The 16,504-nt window shown below is 44.0% G+C and overlaps 2 protein-coding genes across 3 annotated transcripts in view; one reads left to right on the top strand and one right to left on the bottom strand.

The window, feature by feature from the left end:
- ALAS2 (5'-aminolevulinate synthase 2) overlaps window positions 1–6,748 on the top strand; it is a 22,845-nt gene extending 16,097 nt beyond the window's left edge. For both annotated transcript variants that reach the window (XM_039851394.1, XM_039851396.1), the window contains exons 8-11: window positions 201–365; window positions 896–1,164; window positions 2,236–2,398; window positions 6,462–6,748. In XM_039851394.1, the coding sequence (XP_039707328.1) occupies window positions 201–365; window positions 896–1,164; window positions 2,236–2,398; window positions 6,462–6,625 (761 nt within the window). In that variant the 3' untranslated portion in view covers window positions 6,626–6,748. The remainder of the gene's footprint in view (window positions 1–200; window positions 366–895; window positions 1,165–2,235; window positions 2,399–6,461) is intronic.
- Window positions 6,749–7,686: 938 nt separating this feature from the next.
- Window positions 7,687–16,504, bottom strand: part of APEX2 (apurinic/apyrimidinic endodeoxyribonuclease 2) — a 9,688-nt gene continuing 870 nt past the window's right edge. Inside the window, exons 2-6 of the mRNA XM_039851397.1 lie at window positions 16,000–16,083; window positions 15,183–15,363; window positions 14,506–14,652; window positions 13,739–13,808; window positions 7,687–8,958 (exon numbers count right to left, since the gene is read on the bottom strand). Of these exons, the coding sequence (XP_039707331.1) occupies window positions 8,050–8,958; window positions 13,739–13,808; window positions 14,506–14,652; window positions 15,183–15,363; window positions 16,000–16,083 (1,391 nt within the window). The 3' untranslated portion in view covers window positions 7,687–8,049. The remainder of the gene's footprint in view (window positions 8,959–13,738; window positions 13,809–14,505; window positions 14,653–15,182; window positions 15,364–15,999; window positions 16,084–16,504) is intronic.

Below are 16,504 nucleotides of genomic sequence, written 5' to 3'. Positions count from 1 at the left end.
GGGAGAGAGAGAAAGAAGAGAGGGAGGGAGAGAGAAAATGGGAGAGCTAGCACACTTGAGCAGGAGTGAGTTGAAGGCAGTCAACACATACAAAGAGATTTGGAATAGTCCTAAAGTAGTTGTGGGTTGTAAATTCCATGCTTTAAATGGAGCTGGGGAAGGGTTATGACTTCTTACCTCTATTCCTTGGCTTTGCTCAGGTGCCATCTGTCCCCTTGAGGAGTTGTGTGATATAGCCCATCAGTATGGGGCTCTGACCTTCGTGGATGAGGTTCATGCTGTAGGACTATATGGTTCCCGGGGCGCTGGGATTGGGGAGCGTGATGGAATTATGCACAAGATTGACATCATTTCTGGAACTCTTGGTGAGTGACTTGAACTGCTCATACATACAATCCAGAACAGAGTCCCCTGCAAGACCCTTTTTTCTCCTCTCCAAAGCTGCAGGAGCTATTTGAGTAGAATTCACAGCCCAAGCTGTGGAACTCCTGGATTCCTTCCTTTTACTCTGTCTTCACTGCAGAGCTGTTGAAAAAAATATCTGGGTTTTTTTAAAAGACCCTGAGTTGGGCCAGATAGCCAGGTTCTACTCAGTAAGTGGAGAGTTGTAGTTCTAAATTCCTTTCCCACCCAGCCCCAAGCTTCATCTTAGCTCCACTTTTGGGCCTAACCAGATGAAGATCCCCACCCACTTCCTGCTTATCTTGTCACTGCATATGGCAAGGCCTTGAAAGTCTTATCGCAAAGCAGCAGAATTATCAGTTCTGTCTGCCTTGTCATGGAAGGGAGTACAGAACTCCAGCTTCTGGTGTACATCCTTGTGTTACCTGGGGCATGACCTTGTTCCTCTGGGCACTGATAATGGGGTCTGTGCATATCCTCTTCCCATCTCCAGGCAAGGCCTTTGGCTGTGTGGGTGGCTACATTGCCAGCACCCGTAACTTGGTGGACATGGTGCGTTCCTATGCTGCTGGCTTCATCTTCACCACTTCACTGCCTCCCATGGTACTCTCTGGGGCTCTGGAATCTGTGCGGCTGCTCAAGGGAGAGGAGGGCCAAGCCCTGCGGCGGGCCCACCAACGCAATGTCAAGCACATGCGCCAGCTACTAATGGACAGGGGCCTTCCTGTTATCCCCTGCCCCAGCCACATCATCCCCATCCGGGTGAGAACCCCACCCTTCCCATTGCCTTCCCCTCCTATCTCTTCTGGAAGCCTTCCCACACCTTACAAACAAACTACTGCTCCTGTCATCAACTCTTTGCTTTCCTACTAACACTTTTTGAAAAATTATCAGCTGTTCTGGATTAGCCAGTTTTTTTTTGCATTAGCTATTATGTCATGATTATTAGACTGTCCAGACCCTCACAATATTGTGTACCCATGACTTACAATTCAGTGTTTTTCAAACTGTGCATCAAGACTAGTGGGTCATAACATCACTTTAGTAGGTTATGACTAACATTAACAAATAGAAAATGTTGGAGCACATTATACATAGTAATGGTATCATTTTATGAGAAATCTATTTTAGTTTCGTATATGATTATATGCACATGTATGTATATATGTGTATGTGTATATGTGTATAGTAAGGTCATGGTGTGAAACCTATTTCTTACTGATAATTGAAGTAAGAAAATATAAAATCAAAAGCCATGGGACTAGCTAGCTGCTATTTTGGATTTCTAACAAAGTGTTTACTGCCTTTAAAAATGAGCTGCTACTTCTTTCTTAAATAACATCTATTTGTGTGTGCTGGTAAGTCAGGATGTGGGGAGGATACTTCTCTGTTACTATTTTATAGACGAGAAATAGTCATTGCTCCTTGGGCTAACTCAATATTCACTTGAAAGGCTGATTTTGTAAATATCTGGTTTTTTTTTAAATTAATCCTGTGAGAGCACCCCAGAGATGGCGTGAGGGATTTATCTTCTTATCCAGAACCACCCAAAATTTACATTCTAGCTAAGTAAAACCATCATGCTTGTTTTGCAAACAGCTTCAAGACAAAGTCTTTAGTACCACCTCCACCCCATCCCCTTAAAATTTGATTGCTGCCTCTGAGAAACTCCTTGATAGATATTCTGGAGATGCCACTGACTAAGCCTCTTATAAAAATATGTCCCAAAATTCAGTAATGTTACTTGACCTGGTTCAATCCACCTGCTTAATGGAGCTAGTAATAGGAGGGTTCAGGGAAGCAGATACTGACAGGCTTTTCTCCTGAGCCTAGGTGGGTGATGCAGCACTGAACAGCAAGATCTGTGATCTCCTGCTCTCCAAGCATAGCATCTATGTGCAGGCCATCAACTACCCAACTGTCCCTCGGGGTGAGGAGCTTCTGCGTCTGGCACCCTCCCCACACCATAGCCCTCAGATGATGGAAGACTTTGTGGGTAAGTCTTCAACATGGTTGCCTACAGCACTCTCCCTCCTTTTGGCCCCAGGACCTGAAAAAGTTGAGATAATAGATGCCATTCACTTTAAAAATATATTTCTGGAACATCTATTGTGTGTCAGACCCTATACTGGGGTCATAAGTGAATGAGAAACAGTCCATAGAATTCTAGGGCTCCATTTTGGTTAAGGAGGTCATAGCACACACAAACAATGACTTCAAAGAGTGATCAAAGTTCAACAAAGACAGTGCATGGGGGAGTTGTGGGGACAGAGAGAAGGGGCCAGACCCAACCTATGGGATTCAAGACAGTTTTCCAAGTGGAGATTAACACCTGAGCTGAGTCTTTCAAAGTGAGTGGTACAGGGCCAAGGGAAGAAAGAGGGTATAGAAGTATTCCTAGCAGAGGGAAGAACATGAAGAAAGGCAAGGAGGAAGGTGAGAAGCAGCCTGGGATATATCAAGAATAAGTAGGTGTTACTGGAATGTAGGATAGCAGCAATGAAGTAGGTGAGGGGAGTGTCAATCTATGAGTCTACAAAGACAACACAAAACAGGGACTGGATTGAGTGACTTGTAGAGCTGACTGACTAGCTTGTGTTTTATCCTAAAAGATGGAAGTTTAGTCAATTTACCTAAAGTTTACTTGGTTCCTGTTGGGTACAGTTTTTAGCACAGGGCCTAGCATAGAGCAGGTGCTTATTCTAGGTCTGTTAGGTGATAGACACGTAGGCAGTCAATGGTCTAGAGGAGGTGACAGACATAGACATGAAAGTCCTCATGTGGTACCTTGAAGTGGTGTAAGGCATTCCAGAATAAGGGAATATCATCAGCAAGGACCTAGAGATAGGAAAACAGAAGGCATGCATTGGCAACAGTCACTCTGTTTGTCTGGAGCACAGACAGTATATAAGTTCAAGGAAGACAAGATAGGAGGTACCATTCATTCATTCATTCATTCAAAAACATTAAATAATGCTAGCCAAGATTCATTAAGTACTTATCATGTACCAAGCACCATTCTAAACGCTTTACATGTATTAACTCATCTAATCTTCATGTGGCAGTGATGCTATTATTAGCACTTCCATTTTACATATGTGGAAATTGAAGCATAAAAATATATAGTAACTGGTCCAAGGTCACATGGCTACTAGATTTGAACTGGGGAGTCTGTTTCTACCTCCATGGTCATAACCACTTAGTCTACTACTTCTCTGAGCTGATGATCCAGATTTCTGAACCTTCAGCTTAGTCTTCTCAGTTGTTCTGGGCTTCAATTATAGAGCTCTCGGCACCTTCAGTTCACTGAGTGTCCACTTATACTGGGCGCTTGCAGGAAAGAAATATAAGTGTTATCCACCATGACTCCACCAGTCCTTCAAACCTAAAGCCAATCCATCCTGAAATATTGCACATATTTTCTACAATCTCTCAAACCTATTCTTTTCTCCATTGATACTTTTTAAATCAATATAAATGTGATTTTTTTCCTAATTTTTCTTCTCTTTTGCTTCTAATCCCTTTTCCATACTGACCACCTGGGGAATTTTTCTAAAAATCTGACCATATAGCTCCCTTGCTTAAGCCTCTTCATGTTTCTTTATTGTCTAGACTACAGCAGTTGTCTCCAAGGTGAGGTATGCAAGATGATGATCCATAAAGTGAGGGAATTTATTAGAATCTTATGTTAACTTTTTAATCTTAAAAATAGGAAATTGAGCATTAATAATATTGATCTTTAATATATAGAATGGCAATGATACATGTATAGAGTATATAAACAAATATATAGAGATTGGTAGTACATGCTAAAATGTTTGTACTGATAGAATGTATAGTCCAAAACTTGGAGATCACTGGTATATAGAATAGTCGAAGCATCTTGGCATGACATTTAGTGCCTTCAATGTGGTGATCCTTATGCCCTCATTTTTTCACCCACATTCGCTTTATTTCTTTAGCTACACTGAATGACTTGTAGTTCCCTCATTTTGCTCTATTCTCTTACATAACTCTAAGACTTTGCTAATAACTCTCCCTTCTGATTGGAATGCCCTCCCTCAACTCTTCCTCTGACTTCCTTCCTTTTCTTTTATCTTCTTTACTTAATTACACATTCTTTCATTCATTCATTCAACAAATATTTATTGAATATCTACTGTGTACTAGACATTGTTCTAGGTACTGGGGAATTCAGTAGTAAACAAGACACCAAATCCCTATCCTTCTGGTGCTTACGTTCTATTAGAAGAAAATAGTAAAAAAAAAATGCTTTAAAAATAAGCGAATCATAGTTGACCCTTAAACAACACAGGCTAGAATTGTGTAGGTCCACTTCTACATGGATTTTAAAATATATATGTGTATACACACACACACACACATACATGCAGTCAGCCCTCTGTATCTGTGGATTCAATAAACTTTGGATCAAAAACAATATTTCTGATTAGTGGTTGGGAATCTGCAGATGTGGAAGGCTGACCGTATGCACTGTTCTATGCCATTTTATGTAAGGGACATGAGCATCAGCAAATTTTGGTATCCACGGGGTATCCTGGAACCAAGCCCCTGTGGATAATGAGGGACTGTAATTAAGCTTTGGGGAAGTCAAAAGTTATATGAGAATGTTTGACCGTGCAGGGATAGGTGCTGCTAACTCCCACATTGTTCAAGGGTCAACTGTATATAGCCTGGTAGTTCTAAGCACTATGAAAAAAAAATAGAGCAGGAAAAAAAAATAGAGCTAGGGGGACAGGGGCTCGATTGGAGGAGAAATTGGAGGACTATAAAAGGTAGAGATAAAGATGACACTTGAGCAAATATATAAAGGAAATGAAGAAGTTAGCTGGACAGATATCTAAGGGAAGGGCATCTAAGGCATACAGAATGGCCTAAGGCAGGAAAGACCCTAACACAGGCTTATTCCTTTTGTATTTGAGGAATAAGGAGATGAGTATATATGGAGTGGCATAAGCAGGAGGGAGATAGAAAATTGAGGACAGAGGGTAATGTGGGCCCAGACTCTGTAGGGTATTGTAGGCCATTGTAAGGATTTGGGCTTTAACTCTGAAATGGAGAGCCTTTTGGAAGATTTGAGCAGAGAAGTGATATACTGACTCAGGTTTTAACAGAATTGCTGCAATTTCTATGTTGAGAATAGACTGAAAGGGAGAAAGAATGAAAGCAGGGAAACCCATTAGGAGGCTACTACAGTATTCCAGGTAAGAGGATGGTGACTCAGACCTGATGATAGCATTGGGGGTGATGAGAAGTGGTCAGATTTTGAAGGTGGAACCAATGGTCTTTGCTGATAAATTGGATGTGTGGTAGGAGAGAGAAAAATAAAGATGTCTCTAAAACTTATGGACTGAGCAATTGGAATTGTCATTAACTGAGATGGGTTAAGCTGAAAGTAGAGTAGGCTTGGTGGAGAGTAGAGGGATCAGTTACTCAGTTGTGCTCATGTTAAATTATAGAGGCCTATTAGACATCCAGGTAGCGATATAGAAAGGCAATTGGATATACAAATCTAAAATTCAGGAAAAAGGTTTGGGCTGGAGATGAAAATTTCAGAATCATCAGCATAAATTGTTTAAAGCCATGAGACTGGATGAGGTCACCCAGGGAGCGAGCATTAAAAAAAAAGCCACAGAGCCCTGGCACATACCTGAGGCATTTCCAACAGTGGAGGCAGGCTCAGGTCACAACACTGATGATACTGTGTAGTTACTGTCAGTGTCATCTTCCTCACCAGGCTGAGTTTCCAAACAGATGAATTCACTTCCTGGGCTACAGCATGTCCTGTACTTAGGGGGTGGTCCAGGCCAGGACAGTACAGATATAAATTATGTCAAATAAGTGTTTCCCAAACATTTATACACCGCAGCACTCATATACAAATGGTAACATTGATAGCACACAATGGAGCAAACAGGAGTCTACTTCCATCTTGAAGGGTTGAGGGGATCGATATCTTGGCACATCTGTACTGTGACACAGGGATTAAGACTTAGTCTAACCAATTCTGTCCTTCCCATCCCTCCGACCACTTTCAGAGAAGCTGCTGGTAGCTTGGACTGAGGTGGGGCTGCCCCTCCAGGATGTATCTATTGCTGCCTGCAATTTCTGTCGCCGTCCTGTGCACTTCGAGCTTATGAGTGAGTGGGAACGCTCCTACTTTGGGAACATGGGGCCCCAGTATGTCACCACCTATGCCTGAAAAGCCAACTACCTCAGATTCCCACCCCACCTGCACTTCACTTGGAACTGCACCTCCTGTCCTCTGCTTTGTTGTGTGCCTCCAGCTGACCTGAGTCTGAAAACAAATAAAGAGCAAACTGCAGCATTTGTAGCCCTCTGTTGGACAGAGAACAGACAACTGCACTACATCTGACTCCCTAAGACAAGTGGCAGAGCCATCAGGAAACCACAGATCATTTGTTGGTCTAACCACTCCATTTTACTGACAGGAAAAATGAAATCCAGAAAAAGATGGGCAAACTACACAGTAAAGTTGCACAAAGTGTTGAGACACTTGGCAGGTTTATTTGAAATGGCTCTTTTCCAATGATTTAAATAAAAATCTGGGGACTGACTCTTCACTGGTAGGCCTGGAAATTTGGGCCTTAGATAGCCTCTCAATTCAGGGGATAGAGTTGGCCCTAACCAAACTGCCTGTAAGAGTAGCAGTTCCCCAAAACATTGGAGGTATTTTCCATCAGAGGGAATGGATGTCTTCCTCAATTAATTATCCTCTTTCCTTCTCACAATACTTTATAGAACAGGACTTATCAGCCCCATTTCATTTTCCAAGGTGAGAAAGAGGTTGACTATAGTAAGCAACTTGTTCAAGGCAGTGCTCCCAAACTTTCCAGGTCACAGCATACAGAAAACATTGGCATGGCACACTTGGGTCAACTAATAATACTTGCCTAGGAGGCATTCTTTCCTGACACTTGTGCCTGGAAACTCTAGAACTGAAGGACCTATCTCTTTGTACCCTGCAATCCATTTGTGGCAGCTGTTGGACAAACCAGTTGGGAAACACTGGTTTACGGCTACACAGCCCACCTAAGCTTTCTGCCACACCATACCCACCTCCCTTGCTGATCCAATCTCAGTAGTGCAGAAAACCCCTACAACTCAGCAGAGCCCTTTATGGTGAGCACCACTCCTCCTTCCTCCCCTCTCCTTGAGAGCTATAGGCAGTTGACAAACCCAGTATTAAGATAACATCTCTGACTCAAATTCATGGAGCATATCCAAAATGTCCACATGACATGGTGCACTAAAACAGAGACTTTATTTAGGCACAGATACATTTCCCAAGGAAGGAAAGGGTTTAAAATCTTCTTGAAGCAACTGGTTCCTATGTACTTCCTACAGGAAAGGTGGGAAGTGGGCTGGGGGACTGGGTCACAGCATTAAAGAACTATAAACTCACCAATGAAGAGGAGCTTGGCAGGAAGGAGAGAGGAAGAGACCTTAGAGGAGGAAGGGAAAAAAGAAAAAGGGTCCTTGAGGAGGTTGGAAGAGGAGAAGGCAGGGAAAGAAGCCTTGAGGGAGGAGGTGGCAGCTTAGGAGTGTTGGCCTCAGATCATGTACAGGGTTGACCATGCCAGACATCCCTAGGCCTGGGTTGGTTCAGCTGGGCCTGCTCCAGAGGAAGAAGTTGCAGCGAGAAGAAGGATCAGTGGGAGGACCCCGGGGCCTGGCGCACATGTAGAAGTGGCGGCCCAGGTTGGGTCCTGGCTTCTTCACAGTTCGCATCACACATGGCTCCCCATGGCCCCTGCAGAGGGGCATAGGCAAGGGCCCCCCCAACACTGACTTCCAAAATGAGGTCCGTAGGTCCTTTTCATCTTCTGCCTTTGAAGCCTTGGTCTGTACCTCCACCACTTTGGCCATTACCTCATCTTCTGGGGTCTTTGGAGTCACAAGGGCATCCAGGTTAGGAAGCTCCAAGTTAGGAGAAACTCGAGAATGGCTGGAGGACGGCTGAAAGTAGCTCATCAGTTTTTTTTGGCCTTTGCTGGAGCCAGCCTGACTTGGCCGAGGCCTGGTTGAACGCATGTGGGCTTTGTTTTGGCGCATCTGTACCTGGGTTTGATTGCTGAGCTGCAGCGCTGACTGCTTGAACACAGGATCTTGTTTGTGGTGAACTAGGAAGTGAAGGATCTTGAGCTGGGTGCCTGCAAACTCGGGGAGGAAGCGGGTGCAAAGAGGTGGGCACTGTTTGGCAGGCACAGAGGACACACTCAAGACTGCACCCACAGGGCAGTGGTCAGAGCCCATCACCTCAGGCAGTAGGAAGGAGGCCTGGAAGGTGTCTATGACCAGGGTCCTGTCCCCCAGCACATAGTCAAGCCGGGAGCCATAGTTCAGATGGCGGGCACCAGTGACTACTGACCAGCAGGTGAAGGCCCCCTTCTGCTTTGGCTGGAAGCAGCGGTAGCTATCAATGAAGGGTCCTACATGGGACCCAGCCTGGCAACCCAGATTACTGAGCAAGCCATCCATCCACTTGCGTCCTGGGTCCTCTTCAAAGCATTCCTGGAAAAGGAGAAAGGAGATGAAGAAAGAAATAAAACTAGATGACTAGAACTGGAAGGGACTTAGACTAACTGCTTCATTTGATAGATAAGAAAACATGGTTGTCCCAAAGACTACTGCTCAAGGTCACACAGTCCAAAATTGGCAAAACTGGGATTCAATTTCCATCCTTACTGATTTGTTATTTGCTTAATCAAGGCAATTCTCAGAATTGCTCACCAAAAGAATAGAAAATAGAAGTTAAAAGTGGTTGCCTCTACAAAGTAGGGCTGGGGCCAAGAGTTAAGAAGACTGTTGCCTTTTCATTTAAACCCTCTGGCACTATTTGGCTTATCTTGTGTCAAAGCCCTCACTGACCATCCCTCCATGAGTTGAGGGGCTTCAAAGATCCATGTCTTAATAGTTCCTTTGGCTCTGCTCCCCAGTTTATCCATCTATCCAATCCACCCACTCACTCATTCAATGCAACAAATGTTCAAAGAACACTGATTATGTGCCGGGTATGATGCTAGGAACAGAGTGGAAAACTGATCTCCTTCTGGGGATGAACAAGGTTGCCTTTCAAGAAGTAATCTGGAGTTGAGAAATAAAGGCTGCACAAAAGTAATCCAGCAGAGAGTGTTACAAATTGAGAGAAGACAGGCCTGTGGAAGGAAGAGACAGCATACCCAAAATTATTGAGGGGAGAACAGACTTGGGGCCAGAATACTAGCAGGAGATAACCATTTTAGTTCACGCAAGCAAGAGATGACGGTCATTTAGATTAGGGTGGTGCTAGACGAAACAGAAAAGTGAAATTAAAAGATGATTTGGAGCTAGACTCTACAATACACGCTGACCAACTAAATGCGGGAAAGAGGGTAGAGAAGGACAATACTAACACAATTCCCAGGCTTCTGGTTAGAGCAACCAAATGGATGATGGTGCCATTTAGGGAGATAAGAAGACTAGAAGAATCGTCTTGCAGGAAGTGGACATATTCTGCTATTTTGGAAAGACTGTTTGCCATATGACCCAGTAGTATTGGTTCCCTTTTCTTGAAAGGAAGAGGGTAAGAGGTACACTTAGATCTAGGATAGTTCTGAACTAAGGAGAGAAGGCATCTGACACTATCAAGGGAAGCAAAAAGAACAAGCTGAGTAAATGCCTGATGAGGAAAAAGGGAGGGAGGGACTGAAGGCTATACTCTGTAGTGTACACCCCCTTCCCCATCACATCACCACCACCATTATCTCATTTCTGCCCATTTTACCAGCTGAGAGCCACATCTATGTTTATGTGGCTCTTCTGCAAACTAATCAACGAATCTTCCTACAGCCCTTTTGGGCCAAACCAAGTGCTGAGTTGAACTATGCCAGCCTAAGTTACCGAACCTCCCCGCCCCCAACTCATGAGGCAAGGCAAGATGAGAACTGGCTTCTAGATTATAGGACAGCGGTTCTCAAATCTGACTGTACAATAAAATCAGCCTGGGAGCTTTTAAAACACTGCTACCTTACCCCAACACCCAACAGTTTGATTTAATTGGTCAAGGTACTGATATTTTTGTAAAAGCTCTTCGTTATAATATGCTTTCAGGAGTTGAAAGCCATTGGCCTAGAAGCACTCAGGAAAAAAGACAAAAGGAAGGGGATGCCCATCAATTCAGAGGATAGCGAGAAAAGCCAAAATCAGAATAAATTTCCAATGGAAAGACAGAAGACAACCTGGATGAGGTGGACAGAGTGGGTAGAGGTACTAAAGATGAAAATGGAGGGGGGAAAAAAGTGGCATAGATGATAGAAGCTCTGTTCATCCCTCCAGAGACCAAATTAAAATTGTGACGGAAACAAGAAACAGCAAGGAAAAATTGCCTGGGATCTTGATGAACAAGCCATACAAATAAGGAAAACTCTAAGAAATCACCCTGCAACAGCAGAAAGTAAGAAGGGGCGAGGACGCGGGGCTGCCTAGTCTCCAGAGGCTGCGTGAGATGGAGGTTGTAGAAGAAGCCTTTTAAAGGGGTCGCGTCCACGAGCGAATTTTCACGTTGACAGACCTCCTCACTCTGAACACCAGTGCCAATTTGACTGTGCGCAGGGGGCACCAGGGACTTACAGGGAGGCATTGTTGGAGTGAGGGCCAAGGCAAGACTCCTCTGTACAGAAGTGCTGGCAGTATCCATTGTTTCCTGTTGAACCCTCCCCCCTCCTAGGGCACAGACACAGCGCTGCCATAGCCTTGAAGTCATCAAACTGGATAACAGAAGTCGCTCCAAAGGATTCCCTGAAACTCCACCTCCCCCAACTCACAGCCCCACCAAATCCACATCCAGGTATATCCTCGGCGAGTCAGGTACTCCTTGCTGAGTGGTGCCTAGACTCACACTGGAGGCAGCTGGCCTCAGTTCCTGGTGTGGCCTTTTGAGGCAACTATTAGCACAGCATCTGTGGATTGCTTGCTGAATCTTAACTGGTGGCCCCGGAGGGGTAGAGATTTGGGCTAAATTTGGCCTACAGCTGAACCCTTCTCAGGACTGTGCTACTGGACACCTACTTCACAAATCCACACTAATAAGACTGGGAGACTTAAGAACTTTGCTTAGTACATAGAAACAGACACAGAAAGGCAGCCTAAATGGGAAGACAAAGAAGCAGAAACCATATGAGAGAAGAGAACAGAGATCCAGATATAATGGAGTCAAGTAATTTAACAGATGCAGAGTTCAAAACATTCGTTATAAAAATGTTCAATGAACTTTTGGGAAGTATAGATAAATTCAGCAAAGAGATTAAAAAAACATAAAAATGGAAATGGAAATTATAAAAGGTAACTGGTCTGAAATGAAGAACACATTATCTGAGATGAGAAGTATATTAAATGGAATAAATAAAGGAATAAACAAAGTGAATAAAGAAAAGGATCAAATGCCCTATCTAGAGGATGGGAAAGCCAAGGACACACAATCAGAATGGCAAAAGATAAGATGCCAAGACTATAAAAATAATTTAAGGAGGATATGGGACACTATTAAGGGTCCAAATATCTGTCTGATCGGCGTAACTGAAGAAAATCAAGATGTTGAACAGTTGTTCAAAGAAATAATGATGGAAAACTTCCCTAACCTGGTGAAGGAAATGGACATAAAACCTCAGGAATCTCAGAGAATTCTAAAACTCAGGTATCCAAAGAGGCCCACACCAAGACACATCATAATTAAAATACCAATGGTTAAATACAAAGAAAGAATATTAAAAGAAGCAAGAGGAAAACAGATAATTACTTATAAGGGAATAGCCATAAGACTGGCAGCTGATTTCTCAAAAGAAACTATGCAGGACAGAAGGGCTTGGCAAAAAATATTCAAGGGGATGAAGACCTACTATCTACAACCAAGAATAATTGATCCAGCAAAGCTATCATTTAGAGTTGAAGGACAGATAGAGCTTCCCAGACAAAAATAAGCTAAAGGAATTTATCACCACCAAGCCAGCTTTACAGAAAATGTTGGAGGTACTTCTTTAAGAAGAAAAAGCATGTATCAAAAACAGGAATAACTACATTCCTATCAGTAAGTACCTTAAATGGAAAAGAATTAAGTGCTCCAACCAAAAGATAGAGGAGTAGCTAAAAAGATAAGAAAACAAGGCCCCTACATATGAAAAGAAAAGGAATGGAAAAAGATATTGCTTTGATGGACTTAGAAGGTATTTAAGTCAGACAGAGAAAGATAAGCTCTCTATGATTTCACTTATATGTGGAATCTAAGGAATAAAAAGAACAAACTAATCAAAAACAGACTCAAATATAGTGGACAATTTGGTGACAGGGCAGGGGATTTGGGGGCTGTGAGAATGGAGTGAAAGGTTAAAGAAGTACAAATCAGTAGCCGATAGATGGTCACGGGGATGGGGAACACGGCATAGGGAATGCAGTTAGCATTAATACGTTGGCTAGGTGGAGGGTCAGGGAAGGGAGGGAGCAATTGGGGGGATCATTTTATGAACTATATAGATGTCTAACCAATGTACTATACACTTGAAACTAATTAAAATAAAAATAATAATAATTTTAAAAAAGGAAAAAAAAAAGACGAAAATGGAGACAGAGCATAGACCAGAAAGAGCCTTGAATGCAAAACCTAGATGTTTTCTCTACATCAGAGGTAACAAGGAGGTGTTGAAGGTTCATAAGCAGGAAAATGACCAAGGTAATGTCAAGTTTAAGGCCCTTGAAATCTTGCCCCCAAAGGAGCTCCATCTCCTGCCTCTCACCTCCTTTCCCATGTTACCCTCTAACAGTTCCCCATGCACACCAGGCAAATTCTCACCTCACAGCCTTTTTTCATGCTACAATGCTTTGCTGCCATCACCTCAAAGCTCTATTCTACTAATCTTTTAAGACTCAGACATTTCAAATGCCTCTCCTTATGTCCAGCCTGGCCCAGGAATCCCATTTCTGGCCTCCCTAGCCTCCTGGGCTTCCATCTCTGCCTCAACCCTGAAGACACCATTCCATAATTGGCTGGTTATGTGTCCATAGCCTATCACCACACAGAGAGCTCAGAAGGGCCAAGACTCAGAACTAAGTGGGAACTGAGTCTACAGCATATGGCTCAGGGCCAGGGCAAGGGTAGGGTCAGTAATGTCTACTGAATGAATGAACAATCTTCGGTGCTTCAAGAATACTATTTTTACTTTTCCAAGAAGGAAGCTGCCCTGGGCCAAAAGACCAGCATTGGTTGGCTGGCTGAACACAACCACAGTCAGGAGTGAGGCCAAAGGCCTAGAGGGAGCCTTACCAGGTTGACTGCATCCCAGTGGTCAATGGGGCGATGGGCTGTGTTCAGGTCACCGAGAATGATCACATGGCTGAAAAACATTAACATGGATTATCAACTGGTCATTGAAGAGAGAGAAGCAGTAGTACTGGCCCATCTATTTCCTCCTGGACCCAAGAGCTCAGATATGCCACCTCACATATTGAGGCCAATGTAAGAGCCAACAGCAACTCATAGCATCCTACTTCATCAATCATACCATAACCTTGATGCCTTTTACACCTGACCAACCCAATTCTGACCTCCAAAGATGATATCGTTCCCTGTTTGACATGACTGTCTCACTGACCTCTGCCTAATGGCATCTTTCTGGTCCTTCAAAGTTGAGCTCAGATACTACCTCCTCTAGGAAGAGTCCCTTGGTTACTCTAACCACCCTCACTTTCCTGTCCTTCCCTGAGATAACACTTTTTATTTGCTCCCAGGCACTTTATCTTACTCATCTCATTTCATCCTTAAAACTATTCTATGAGGTAGGGATTCATACATTCATTCGGCAAAAGAGAAAATAGAGGCAGGACTACCTTTGGGGCTCTCAGTAAGTAAAAAGAGGTGGTAGGATAGGTATCTGAACACAAAACTCATATTTATGTCTTCCTCACAGCTCTTAGAGAGCAGGGCCTATTCAGCTAGGCATGCCGGTGTCTGCGACTAAGCTGTGAAGAAACTCAAAAGACAAAGATCCCAAGACAAACTCAAGGAAGCCTTGCTGCCCAGGCTTGCAGTACCTGCCAGCTGCCAGGAGGGCTTCTGCTCGGATCTGCAGCAAACGATAGAAGCGCATCTTAAAGGCTAGCCGCTCAGGCTTCCCAGGGTCCACATGGGGACAGTACACGTTGATTAGGGTCAAGGTCTTCTCCTTCCCTTCCCATGTGCTGTGGATTAGAGAACCCCCCCCCCAAAAAAAAGGAGTCATTTTCAAGCCTCTGCTCCCCACACCACATGGCTTACACTTAATGGCTGTCTGTGGGATGAACACAGACAGACATGAATGAGCTGGCATGCACAGGACTTGGGGACTATGGATGAGGCAAGGAGAGGGGCATTTGAGATGACACACAGGTAAACCAGGTGATGGTGCTGCCATTCTCAAAGATAGGACACCCAGAAAGAGAGTAGCTTGGGGCAATGAATTCAGCACTGGCTAAGTTGCTTTTGGAGTGCCTCTGGTAATAAGAGAGCTGGACCTACTGGTCATCCACCCACTGCACAGACGGGGGGCTCAAGGCTCAAAGGGGAACAGGATTTGCCCAGGGTCACATAGTGAGTAGTCTAGCTAGAACTAAAGTCCAGGAAATGCAAGTTTGGGAAGTTTTCCACCGTGAATGCATGTCTAGCCTCAGAATCACCACGCTTACAGAGTAGAACCAGCAGTGCTCAGTGACAGGGTAAGGGGGGCTATTACCGGATCTTGTGCTGTGTGAGGAGGGCCCGACCCTCACTATCCAGAGCCCGAAGCTCCTCTTGGGTGAACGCATCCATGTTTCCATAGCAACCCACATTCCCGTGCTGAGTGGCAAGCAGGCCACTCAGGCCTTCTTCAGCAGCCACTGGGGTAGCACTGTCCTTACAGAAAGTGGCTACACCTGGGGACAGACAGAGTACTCTGAACAGGCCTGGCAACCAATAGCCTGTTGCACAGCCTGCTGCCCCCACACAGTTCACCTGAGTCATCTTCATCAAGTGTGGCTGTATTGACAATTCTCCTAACTCAAAGGCCATTGATGGTTCCATAGAGCCTGGGGCAATTCTACTCAAACCCTGGTGTCTTGATTCCTTCATCTACAAAAGCCACAGAATTATAACAACTAATATTCTAAGTGTTTGTACACAGATATAAGAAGTGTTCAAAAGATGTTAGCTATTATCATTCCAATGTGAACTAATTAGGTTAATCCTTGTAATAGCCCTAGGAGGTAGGCATTATCCCCATTTTCCAGCTCAGGAACCTGAGGCATAAAGAGATTAATTTGTCAGAGGGTACACAGCTAGGAAGTGAGCTAGGATTCAAACCCAGGCAGTCTGGCTCCAGAGCTCAAGCACCACACTATTGTGCTTCTGAGATTCAATAGGATAATTTTATCCTTCACATAATTCTATATGGCTTTAGCTCTGTGGACTAAAAGCCTAAATTTCTTATTACCCTCTAATCATATATTGGAAACCCTTTCCCCCTATCTGCCTCCATTATTAATTTAAAGTCCCCAGAAAATCCCATTTACCAGAATAGCCACTACGATTGCGGCTGAAGCTGAAATAGGAGTTATAGCCCTCAATGATAGCCAGGGGCTCTGTCAGCACATCCCCTGGGAAAAAAAAAAGATATAAGATTATGTCAGAGACAAAACTAAGACCCAGGACACACAAAGGCCTAGAATTACAGTTGTAGGTTAATTATTTATATACATCAGAGTCAGAGTTGAGAAAGAAAATGAAGTATCTACGATTGGAGGAGGAGCTAGAAAGGTGTGGGCTAGAGAGCGAATATCAGAATTAGAAGGAGGGAGGAATCTTTACAATGAAAGGTGGAGAAATCAGGTGAGAGGAGATGAGGTGAGTAGGTGACAGGAGGGAGCTAGGAGTGGGAAATGAGGATCTGAGCTGAGGGTAGAAGGTAGGAAAAGAGTGAAGTAGAGGATCTGAACTGGAGAGATGGAAGGAAAAGTAGTTAGGGGGTCTCAGAAGGGAGTTGTGTGGGGTAGGGAAGGAATCAGGGGAGTGGAGGGG

The sequence above is a fragment of the Pteropus medius genome, unplaced genomic scaffold, assembly GCF_902729225.1.
Source record: "Pteropus medius unplaced genomic scaffold, Ma_sr-lr_union100, whole genome shotgun sequence".
In the NCBI taxonomy this organism is placed as follows: domain Eukaryota; kingdom Metazoa; phylum Chordata; class Mammalia; order Chiroptera; family Pteropodidae; genus Pteropus; species Pteropus medius.
The sequence above is the reverse complement of the archived record's forward strand: the minus strand, read 5'-3'. Positions and strand labels throughout refer to the sequence as shown.